At 39.3% G+C, this 12507-nt stretch overlaps 1 protein-coding gene across 1 annotated transcript in view; it reads left to right on the forward strand.

The window, feature by feature from the left end:
• Nucleotides 1–12507, forward strand: part of diaph3 (diaphanous-related formin 3) — a 214110-nt gene that overhangs the window by 155463 nt on the left and 46140 nt on the right. The window contains exons 25-26 of the mRNA XM_079482660.1: nucleotides 801–939; nucleotides 11197–11292. Coding sequence (XP_079338786.1) covers nucleotides 801–939; nucleotides 11197–11292 — 235 coding nt within the window. The remainder of the gene's footprint in view (nucleotides 1–800; nucleotides 940–11196; nucleotides 11293–12507) is intronic.

Here is a 12507-nt window from a genome sequence, read left to right on the forward strand (position 1 = left end):
TGTCTGTTCTTGCCCCCCAGATTTTCCTGAAAATGTTTGAGGTCTTCAGAGTGTTTTCAAAACCTATAAAAAGAAGGTCTCTCGCCATTTGTCCTCCACAGTTTTACTACAGCTTACTACCCATAACTTTTTTGTTGTGGTCCATTTATTTGAGATATTTGATTTGGTCTCATTCCATGTCTTGTGACACACTCCTTTTGCCCACTGTATCTTTTTCTCTAGAGAAACACATTAGGTAATGCAAGTATTTCACAGAAATCGTGAACATTCATTTATATTAATGAATTACTTTTATTTGCAAGTTCAAGGTAGAAAATAAATTATTTGAAGTACTGATGACTGTGATGGGTTGCATAAGTCACCTACACGTAGATCTTTGCTTAGTTGAAAACTTAGATTTGAGATTATTACTCCGGGTAACCTTTTGATGTGTTTAAATAAGAACGATTTATTAAACGTATACATAGTTTGAACTATGGCAGATTCAGTTTGTGCTTTTTTTGCTGTTAGACACGACTTTGTGAAATGTATTTCTTTTTGATGTAATAAATTACATCTCTTCCTGGCTCACATTTGTTCATATAGCAAAAAATAGCGTAACATTAAAAGCTTTTAATTGATTGTTCTTTAATGTTTTTTGGTCTTTTTGGAGCCAAGACACTAGTTGTCATGGTCATACGATCTTGTGTGGGGATTTTTGCCTTGAATATTTTACCTCTCTTTAATTTTTGCTTCTGTGTTCCCACTTATGTCTTGAGTGTTTCCGGCTTCTAACTTTCATGCTTCTCTCTCTACTCCAGCAAGCAGTGAAGGAGAATGGAAAGAGAAAAGAGGCAGAGGAGAAACAAAGAAAGGCAAGGGCAGCCAGAGAGAAGGCCGAGCGAGAGAAACAGGAGAGGCAGATGATGAAGAAGAAGAGATTGCTGGAGGTCAACACAGGTGAGATGTTTATCAGTCTCGACTCTGTAACTCATTTAAAGTTTTTGTAAGTGTACGCCGTATAAAACTCTCTTTTGAAGATTGATTAAAAAGTCCCAAGACGGCATCCCACAGGTTCTTGTTTTTACACATACAGGCGAGAGACCGCGGGCAGAACATGAGTGAGAATGATTGAGCATGTATTCCGGTTTTATTTTTGCCGTTTTCACAGCATCTGTTATTTTAATGTATAAATAAGTAGCAGGCAGACGTATTTGACTGCCATCTTAAAGTCAAAAAGTCTGAATTCACTCCACATTTCATTTGTTCCCAAGAACCCTCACAGTTCCATTCCAATCTACATGTTAAACCACACGCATACATCATCTAAGGTGCACACAGACTTTTTACACATCAGACGCCGTCTATCCGAGCGTGCATCAACATCATAATGAAAAAATGGAATTCAGAATGAAATTAGAGATGCGATTGGATTACAAACAGGTTTTCTGCTCTCGCGAGACACACACGTGCGAAATGAAGAGCAGAGAGAGTTCAGTTTATTATAATGCAAGTTGCCACTAGTGTTTGCCTCACACTGTTTGAAGTATGTTTGTGGGGGTGTGTACACAAGCAGCGTGCTCCCAGTGTTGACTGGGATGGGTTTTGTGTCAGTATCAGGTCTCACGCTGGGTCAATACAGCAGTAGAGCAGCCCTGCGGTGCATTCTTTATGCACTTATTAAACACACACACATTTACAAATACCATTATGGAGAGCGGAGATCAGTAGTCACATTATCTCATAGACTGTTGTGGGTAGACTTGAGTAGTGATGAAGAAAAAGATGGTTGGGGATGAGAGATGCAGTCTTCTGTGCAGTAGGATAAGAGGTGGGGTTTTGTCATGGGCGTGGTTTAGTGGGGCTTAGTTAGTAATTGTGGGGTGAAAAAAATTGTGATGGCAGAAGGTCAAATAATGTCAGGTAGCGGTTCTGAAATCCAGAGGAAAGTAGACATCTGGGAATTTATAAATCATGGCCTCGTGCGTGTTAATTATGCACCACTTTGATATAATTTGCATAGGATGTTTAATGTGTGTAATATAAAGGTTATTGTCTCAATGTCATTGAGGTATATCTAGATATGCACACGCATGCGTCTTTTTTGTTTTTTAGTGCCAGTAACAGATATGTAATGTGTGGCTGTTTCAGAAGGTCAAAAGTAATGTGTATGGACACGCAGTATGTATGGCCTATAAGCAACTTTTCTGCTCCTAGTTGGTGTGAATCACATTTAAGGGGTTTTAAGGAAAGAAGTGAAGTTTGAATATTAAGTGATACATTAGACAGTTTGTAAAAGGAAGGTAGGGAGGGATGATATTTTATCTGTTTAGAAAGTTTAGCATAAGCCTCACTAGGGATGGATATTATTCTGTCATGTAAAGTCAAAGTTTTATAAAAGGCAACCATACTGAAGTCTGGCTGATTCTGCTGGGCTTTGTTTCTGTCGGTTTTATTTTCTCTTTTTCTGCCCTTCACTTTCATGAAATACAAATCTCACTCTTTAAGTCTCCGGAGCAGGTCTCTAATCAACCTTTTAAGTTAATGTGGATTTTATTAAATCACTCATACCACAGTCATTCAGAAAGACAGTGGTTCGGTTTCAACTCGATGAGAATGCACTGCTCATGTTCACAGAAAACATGTGGCTGCTGTCTGTGCTCAACAGGGGGCACTACACACTGTCCAGGCACTCGGTTTCTTGCCTTTTATACGTTGAATGTATTCTAGTGAGAGATTTCAGCTTTGTGCTTAACATGGGTTATTTCCTCAGAAAAAGAGATGCTGTTTCTTTTTTCTTAGTTTTTTTTCCTTTTTTCAAAGCTTTATGGGCGTATAAATAACATATACAATGTAAAAAAAGAGTCATTGTCTCTTTTTTTTTTTTTTTTTTTTTTGTTGATCGAACAGCCTTCATCATCTTTCATTAACCTAACTATGTATAATTTGAGATTTTGTTTTATTTTTTGAAAACAATGTTTCTATGTTTGAGCATGTTATTTCATCAAACTGGCCGTTTTTGCTTAATGCAGGTTCTTTGCTGAAGAGTGTATTAGAATGTATAGTAAGCAGAGGGAAAGGTGTTAACAGTAGCTTGGCTTCTGGAATTAAAATTCTGATCTCTGTCATCCTGGTTTGAAAATCCATTTCATGTTTTGTGCGTTTACAAGGGAACTGTTGAACCTTACTGAACTCATTTCTAATGTATGCTATGGGTACTCCCTTTACTTCCCCTGTTTGTGTGTGCACTCCATCTCGCTTTTTTATCCTTCTTTCATCATCATCAATCAAACACTAGCTGTACCCTCCTACAAGGATTGGCTCCTAAACACCAGACCGTGCAGGCTCTTGTAGTGTTGCTCTCTCTCTCTCTCTCTCTCTGTCAGTGGAGTGACAGAGCCACAGGTGGAGGAGTGTTTGCTGATTCAGAGATAGAGAGAGATATAGAACACACATGAAGTTGAATGTGTGCGTGTAAACGTGTGTCTGCCCGTCAGACTGTGGCAGTTTCCCAATCGGTCGGAGTGTGTAAAAACACAGCACTTTCATGAGGCCTCAGGTGTCTCTTCAGCTAATGCTGCTGTCCGTCCAGTCAATCCGTGGGATTGGTCTCTCATCTGCAGATGCCGAGCTTCAGAGTGTCCCCTCTTACCCTGTGCAACCCGAGTTTGAGTGCAAGTGTGTGTGTCAATCGGCATTACCATATGAATTAAATCGGAATGGATTGAATTGTTTTTGATCAGGCAGCCACTCAAGACAAAATTCTGATAACTGTTGTATCAAAAAAAGTGTATCGCTAGCATAAGTAAAATAATGACTAAATTATTTTATAATATTGAAATATTTGTAATGTATGCATTTTATTTCATCCAAATATTCATTTTTAGCACTCGTCCTGTCTCAGATGCAGCTGCGAACACAGACTGGGGCGACATCAAAGCTTCTTAGAAACATTGCCTTCAAAGAGAGACCATCCACGGCTTCCTCTTCTCCCCGTCTGCTTTCGATCACAAATCTCTTTCACACCAATTAGTTGCTAATCATGTCCCTCTTTATCTCTCCTTTCTTCTTCTGTCACTACTCTCTTTCTTTCCAGCGCTCCGGCTCAGAGCTCTGATGTCTGGCTTACACGCGTGTGCTGGAAGTGTGCGTCTAACTCTTTAGCGCACGAGGCTGCACTGAACGCAGTGTGTGCACTGCTTTGGAAGTGAGAGAGAACGGCTGGATTCTATTCACAAATAATAACAATTCTCTCTCTCTCTCTCTCACACTTTTTGATGATGTCTGTCTCCCGTCTGAAGTCAGACAGCACAAATAGGCTCTTTTGTGTTTCCAGGTTACCATTGCCACTTCTCCTGTTCGTCTCCACGGAGACTGTCAATTAAAGCACCGTGGTAATCATAACCGCCCTGGTGAGAGAGGCAGCGCTCTGTACGTGTAGAGTTAGCGCAAGCGGCCCGGTCTTTGGTGGTGGGTGGTAGGATGCGAGACAAAAAAGAAAATATAATAAATTGGTTTGCCGCTGTTAGCCAGCGAGGAGGTTGTGCGGCAGTCTCCACTCCAAGGTTTTGGAGTCGCACACACGCAGGCAACAGCAATTCACGTCCAGACCAATGGAGTATAGGGAAATTCATGATCATGTTTTCAGAGGAAGGGCAGGGTCTCTGTGCTCGTTCAAAGCAACAGACCAGACTCCTAACAGAATTAGGGCACGTGTCCATAGACCCACAGCAAACACACTAGCCTGCACTATTTCTAAGCCCAGGAAGTGCACTAAACCCCAGCATTCTAGGTCCTCTGCCCTAGATATCAGCCTTTCTTTTAGGAGGAAACCACGGGGGGCTCCCAGCTCCCTGGAGCTCTAAACCGAGCTGATGGAGACAACCCTGACCCCTATAGCCTACATATGTGAGCATGTACTGTAGGATGGTGAAATACAGAGCGTGACGAAATAAAAAGGTCCATTGTTGAAAATCTTACACCTGGTTTGATAGTTTCCATCGACAAGTTATTTGTCTGTTTTTACTGCAGGAGAAATGCACAAGTGATGTTTAATTTACAGCTTAAAGCATATTGGAATTTTGGACCAATCAGATTTCATTGTAACCAGGGCTAAGTGGCATAAAGACAGAAATTAATCATTTACATAATAAGAATAGTTTAGATGACGTCATTGGCGGTAAAGTTTATCAATTTAAACGTAGATTTGCTTGTGCCATGCACATTACATTTTCATGATAAACCAAATTAAGATTTCTACAAAAAATATATGATCTTGTAGGCCTCTGAGTCCTGCTGAGCTTCTGCATTAGATCCAGCCTATTTTACTTTATCTTTTACCACCGTTTCCTGTTTCATGGAGAACTGTGAAAATATCTGACCTTTAAGCTCTAAAAAAGCTTTAATAATCAGAATATGCACCTGACAAATTAGATTAGCAGGTGGCATTTTGTCAAAAGCAATACCAGAAAGACACCCTAGAAACTGTGCTCTTTACATCTATTCAGAACTTGCGATGTGAAAGACGAGAGCAAGAAAAGCAGCATGATGAAAGATTATAGGGGACGTAATTGCTGTCTTCATTATTTGTCATCTCTCTTTCACCCTCTTCAGAAAAACACACGAGCGAATGGACATAATGATGAGGGGCTGAAGATCTGTCAGAAATGATTGTTCTGTTCATGTGCAAACACCTGTCCAGTCTCTTTAGACTCTTGTTTGATCTCAGGACTGACTCTGAGCGGGATGTCAAACAGTGTGTCTGTGATCTGGCGCTTTAGCTTATGTAGTATGTCACTCGTGTGAGATGGTCATAAATGTTCTTATTTTAACATTAAAGTATAGCTACTCCGTATGGGACCAGTCATAATTGCATAATATGGTTCATGTATTGTGCTTACTTTTAATTGTAGGACATCTTAAGATCCTGTACATAACTTGCCAAAGCGCTTCAGACCACCTCTCAACACAGAACGCTTTGCAGATAGTGTCACGGATGGGCAGTTCTACTTGTTTATGGTGTGTCCAAAGTAAATGGTGTAAATACAGGTAGATGGCAAATAAGAGTTTACATAATAGATAAAACTTAAACAAAATCTATGTTTTCTGTGTAAGTGCTCTGTTTTACCTTTTAAAATTTGTTATGGAAGGTAAAATGTTGTAATTGCTTTTTATATTGACAGAGGCTTTTGTTTGAATTTGTATTGTGTATACAATCTTGGTATTTAGCGATGTTTGCTCTATTATTTGTAAAAGCACCATTGATTAGGTGATTTTTAAAAAGAGAACAATTTTAAGACTTCAATACTATAAAAAATAAAACGGCTTGATTTATATAGTTAATAGATAAAACAAGGGTTTTTACTGTTGATCAGTGGACCATGTAGATTTATTAAGTTTTATTTGGTGAACAGTTGTCAGAACATGTCCTCAGTGTCCTTACTCTCTCTCCCTCTCTCTCTCTCTCTCTCTCTCAGGTTTGACCGCTTCTATTCACTCTCTCTTGTATTTATAAAAAGAGGGGGAGAGGGAAGAGAGACAACAGCAATCAAGCCAAATGCATTTTCCGTTCTGGGCTAAATCACACCATATTCTTCCTCCTCACACCTTCTCTCTCTTCTTCACTCAGCTCTTTATTAAAGCCACCCTCCATCCCTCTCTCCTCCATCAGAGACCCAGCAGGCTACCTCCTCTCACTTATCACTCCTTCAGGTGCTCTCTTTCCATTTCCCTCAAATCACACCTTCCCGCTGTCCGCCGGTCCCTCCCAACTTGCTTATCTGGTCCTGTCTCGAAAAGAAGTGAAAATGCACCATCTGAAGAACTGTTCAGATGCAAATGTAATCCTAGACAGTGAATATTTTTCAAAACCTGGTGGGCTTCTGACTGAACGCCTTTACTGAAAGGGAGCCTAATAGGTGACTGATTTGGGACACTTTACATATTTTGCGGTCACAGATCATTTGAATACAGGTGACGCAAGAGGTACCTGTACATGTGCTTTATGGGTAAAATAGTCTGTTTGCAGTTGTCATTGAGACTTCAGATTGAAGACTTAAAGGTGTAGTAAGTGATTTTGGAGGAACACTATTGATGTTTGAAATCAGTATTCACAAAAACACTTTTGACTTTATTGCTTCACCCTCACAGTATCGATGCTTATAATTCAATATAAATATAACTATACTTAATAACAATAGTACAAAATACATAAAAACATTGTGCCTTTCTTCTCTTAGAGTCGTGTGTGTTCCATACATGACCAATGCAGCCTCTTTGCCTGTAAATTGTATTGGTTCAGGCTTCATGTAATTAGTCCGATGTGATTGAGAAGTAGATGGCGTGTACGTGGGAGGACTGAAGAGTCTATCCCACTCGTGCACACCCCCACACACAAACGTACTCGGACATTCATCTGCCTTGCCATGATTACATCTCCCCCACTCAATACCATGTTACTAATCATTATGTTTTCCCCCTTGACCATATTAATCATTCTTCTCCCGTTTTTCGCTTCCACAACTTCCCCGCTGACCCTCAGCAGTGCAGAGTTACCTGCTAGCAGAGCACCTTTGTCTTTTCACACCTGTCCGTTAAGCACCTGTCTGTCTTTCTGCGAGCGGCTGCTTTCTGAACCGTTGCCGTGACGGCAGCTGTAGTAGTCAAGGGCCCTGTGGGTGAGCTGGATGATGTTGGAACACTGAGATAAGTGATTGACATTCACGCCTCATTTTCTCGTGGTCAGGTTGCCATTCAGTGGCAGCCGCTTCCTCTCGCTCGCTGGCATTAAGCAGTGTTAAGCAAAATAATCCCTTCGTTCACCGTTAACTTCAAATAATGCTTTTGTCAGAGAAGAGATGAGGGATATAGGGTTTGTGAATCCATAAAGTTACAGGGAAAGTTGAAATCTCCATTTATTTAATGGGAAAGTTTTTTTTGGAATCATGCGGTTTATTTTTATATGCAGTGGCTAAATGACAAATCGTAGAATGCAATCTTGTCATATGCTTTTTTTTAGTGGGCCTTTCTAAGACAGCAGAAACTATAGGCCGAAGTGGTCAGTCACACTTTAATTTAAGGTCAAGATTTTTGCCTCAATAAACTCCTAATTTGTTGCTTATTAATAGTTAGGAAGGTTGTTATTAAGTTTAGGTATTGTGTAGGATTAGCAATATGTAGAATGTGTGTTATAAGTAATGGTAAACTGCTAATATGCCAATAATATGCATGATAATAAGCAGCTAGTTTGGTCCCCATACTAATGTCCACCGAAGTTAACTTCTGGTCTGGGTTTGGTTATATTGCAATTTATTGTATATTTAATTTATATTCATATTTTATAAAATAACATTAAAGTGAATACAATTTTCATTTCTGTCATCATTTACTCCTGTATGTCTTTTTCTTCTGTAGAACACAAAAGATCATTTTGTGTCCATACAATAGAAGTGAATGGGGTCCAGTGCTTGTCAGTTACCAACTTTGCTCAAAATATCTTCTTTCGTGTTATGCGGATGAAAGAAAGTCATACAGGTTTGAAATGACAAGACTGTGAACTATCACTTTAAATGACATTTAAACTACTCAATAGTTATTGATTCATTAGTTAACTTTTGTCTATTTTTCATTAGTTTATGTTCTCACCGCTGAAACAGTCTATTGTTTATGCTTGCAATTATGGAATTTGCAGTGTCTAAATCTAAATAATGATGTTAGTGTATAACTCGTTTCTCACTTTTTGGAATAAACAACTTCAAATCAGCACCCTGGCATTATAGTGGTTCATGTATTAGGCAAGAACCACTCACATTTTCTTAAATCAAGTTATTTTTTAGCACAGAATATATGTATTTATGTAAATACTCTGTACCTGAGTACCTTGTGGAATCTCTCCAATTGTACAGTACAGATGAACACAATTGTCCTAATGAGGACACGCTTGCCTTATAATTGGCATCTACTGGTGAATCATTAAAATTATTACCACAATTTCTTTATAAAAAAACCTCCCACAGTTAAGCATGAATAACAGCTGTGAAAATCAAAGAAGATCAAATGTGAAATGAATGCATCAATTATAGGAACTACGTCTAAGTTTGAACATTACACTTGAATAAAGTCTTTGGATGTCCCACTGGGAACTGATGGTTCCTTTCTCAGGAAGCAAAAGCTGTTTCAAACACTGCTTAGAAAGGGTCGTTCCTCAAAATTTTCTGCACAAACAAGCAGGAAAAAAGCTATAGAGAGTCCAAAATAGACTACTTTGAAGGGCCTACAGAGGTCAGTAGCTGTCAATGGACTGATGGTGGACCAGTCAACATACGGTTTCAAGTCCCACACGTTAGTCGAGGAGTCACACAAAGGAGTGTATTTTTCAAAAAGAATCATTCCACAGCAAATCTTGAGTTTGCCAAATACTCAGTAACCCAGCTGCACTGTAGGACTGTACGATTGTGTGCTCCGTGTAGCCCAAATTTTTGCCAAAATTGAAAAAGCAGATTTGATGATGCAAAACACAGGGAAATACTGCAAGATACTCTGCCACAAGGAAGGACTTATTTTTCAAATAAATATTGAAGTAACTCTGGAAATCTGGTCCTATTATGGTCATGGCACTATTTGAAAGGTACCAAAACATTGTGCCAGAACTGTGAAGCCAGTACATGCTCACAGCAAAAGACTTAACAGCTGTCATTTCTGCAAACTGAGCTCTACAAATTATTACAATGTGGCATTGGAGTACTTGTGCAAATAGCAAGTTTGGTTTTCTTTACTAAGTCCTTAGAAATGTTGTATTGTAGAATGTAAATATTAAAGTAATATTTATTTTTACTTTTTTGTTGATGGCAAGTGGTTGGTCTCTAACTTTATACTGTATGTGTACACACATGTACCTTTTTCTATCTAATTGAGGCTTGGCTTGTAAAGGTGAACAATTCTTCGCTTTCTCTCTGCCGATAGTTTTCATTTTTGCCCGCTTAAGAGAGAGAAATACTGACAGCGGTCTGTATAAAAAAAACTATACATATCCTTCCAATTCTCTTTTTCTTTTACTCGCTCTCTCTTTATTCTTCCTTTAGTCAGACAATAGCTGCTGATTGAAAATGGTTTCACTATATTATCAGTGTATATGACGGAGTCTGCCTGGCTCTTACAGAGTGCAACACACTGATGACAATGACACAATCTCAAAGCAGCTTTAAACAGCCCCCTTTATAAAAACCCATCTAAGTGTGTGTGTGTTTGCTTAGACATTGTAGAAAATGAGGGTTGAGATAGAGATGGAGAAAGATCTCTTCTATTAATAGCCCTGTGAAAACAGCAGTGCTGGCCCAGAGGAGATCCAGATTAAGGTTTAATTGCGAGTCCGCCAAGACAATGGGTTTTTTAGCCTGTTGCTATAAAGGGTGGAAGGGTACTTTTGCAGTGTAAGCAAGCACGCTCGCATGCTTTTGATTTGATTTGTGTGTATGTGTGTGCCTGTTGTGTCAGTCTGAAGATTAATATTTGGAGGTTACAGTGTCAGGGCCTGTAATACTTGCCCATGCCCTCCCATCCACGGTTTCCAACATACAAGCTTTTTCTCACCCAAACCTTTCCCTCTAAACCTGCTGAAAACCACACTTTTCTGCCAACCTGATTTATTCTCTGTCATTGTGTTTGTGTGTGTGCAGGCTTGCATTTGTGAGGTCCAAACAAACATGCCTAAAACCAATTTGAGAATCCATTTGAAGTGGTCCTCACGGTTTCAGATCATCAGCAAATTAAATCTCCTATTGCATTTAGAAGATATCTTTAAGATTGTGAAAATTTATTTATTTATACGTACACTTGTTTGTGATGGTGAATGGTTTATCTGCATTGCCGACTTCCTCTCCTACTGTGTGTTTCTCCTGTCTCTGGTGTCCCTTCGTGTGAGAGCCAGTGACCTGGGGTTAACGGCCTCAACCATTGAGCTGTTTTTACGACCGGCCCTCCAAAGGCTACATAGGGTAGTGGATTTGTTTAGAGGCGCACAGGAGATGTATAGAGGAGTTAAGGGCCTGTCTGCCTCTCAAATTGTCCGAATCTACGTTGTGATATACTGCCCACAGCACGCACCTCTAATCTTTTTGACGTTCCTGCAGAGACCCTTAAGGCTGGTTAAAGTGACGCTGTAGAGGAATAACCCTTCTGCATCCTAATGTTTCCTCTTGTTTTTTTTTTTATTTCCTGTAGAGAACGATGAGACCGGTGTGATGGATTGTCTGCTAGAGGCACTGCAGTCTGGAGCCGCTTTCAGGGACCGCCGAAAAAGAGCACCCAGACCCCGAGGTGAGTCTCCACTCACATCCCTTCATCATTTCAGATATACCTAAGCTTCTACCTTCATTTCTTTACTTTTCTCGAGTCTGCTTTCTTCATTCTTTCTCATGGCATCTGCTTTTTTGCCTGTTTGTTTGTTCAATCTTATACTTGGGTGAATCACTCAAAACTTTGAAAATGGAGTAATAAACTTGAATATTTTTGTCTGTAATCAAAAGAAATGGTTGTTCTGCATAAAGAAAGGCTATTTTTCTTCATTAGAATTATCTTTGGACAGTTCTTGATTCTGATTGCCTATTTACAGTGATCTCTCTCTAGTACACTAAGAGGTGAGAAGTTTTTAACAGTCTCTATGAGCTTCTGCTGGCTGAGTGAGAGAGCAGTTTTAGTATTTGCTGACTGCTGTCTACTGTCAGCTTGGCCAGTCAACCAGACTGATGGGAGAGTATATCTGTACAATCTGGCCACAGGCACTCACAGCCTTACTCACAAACATACTCAATACCAACAGAGGCTTATGTTTTGGTTCTTCTTTTCCCACAGTTTCAAAGAGTTTAGTGTATGCTGTGCACTCTTTGGTTGCTTCTTTTACTTTACATTCTGTTCCAAGTCTTCTATTTCAATTTTCTTATTTTTTCCTTTTTATTTCCGTTATAGTTTCATCCCACAACACGACTTTGTGTACGAGGAAAGTGGAGGCTTTTATGACAAATTTATTTGCTATACAGACCACTTGATTTAAACACTGGTCCAGAAGTGGATAATTTTCTACCATTTTGATTCAGTAATAATAGTTCTGTTCGGTGTCATTTGTTCAAACATTCGTGTAATGTTAGAAAACCGAATTAGGAAGTTCTGAACCAGTGTTGTTTAGATCTTCCAAAGTGGTCTCAACCATACTGGTCAAAAGTTTTAGAACGATTACTATCTTGTATTCTTTCCACATTTTAGAAAAATAGAACTCTTGAATTCCAGTGTCTATATAGCAATACATTTATATTGCTTTCTCATGGTGCTAGCAACGCCAGGGGATTGCACATAGTCAGACAAACAAATGTATAATACAATGCAATGTAAGTCGCTTGCTAAATGCATAAATGTAAATGTCAATATTAATCCATCATTCTGTAGTATTAACAGTCTGAAACAGAAATACAGGGGTTTAAAGTCAGCTGATCTTAAATCAATTTTCAAACCTGGAAAATCAGCACAGAATCAACCCCC

The sequence above is a fragment of the Barbatula barbatula genome, assembly GCF_947034865.1.
Source record: "Barbatula barbatula genome assembly, chromosome: 20".
In the NCBI taxonomy this organism is placed as follows: domain Eukaryota; kingdom Metazoa; phylum Chordata; class Actinopteri; order Cypriniformes; family Nemacheilidae; genus Barbatula; species Barbatula barbatula.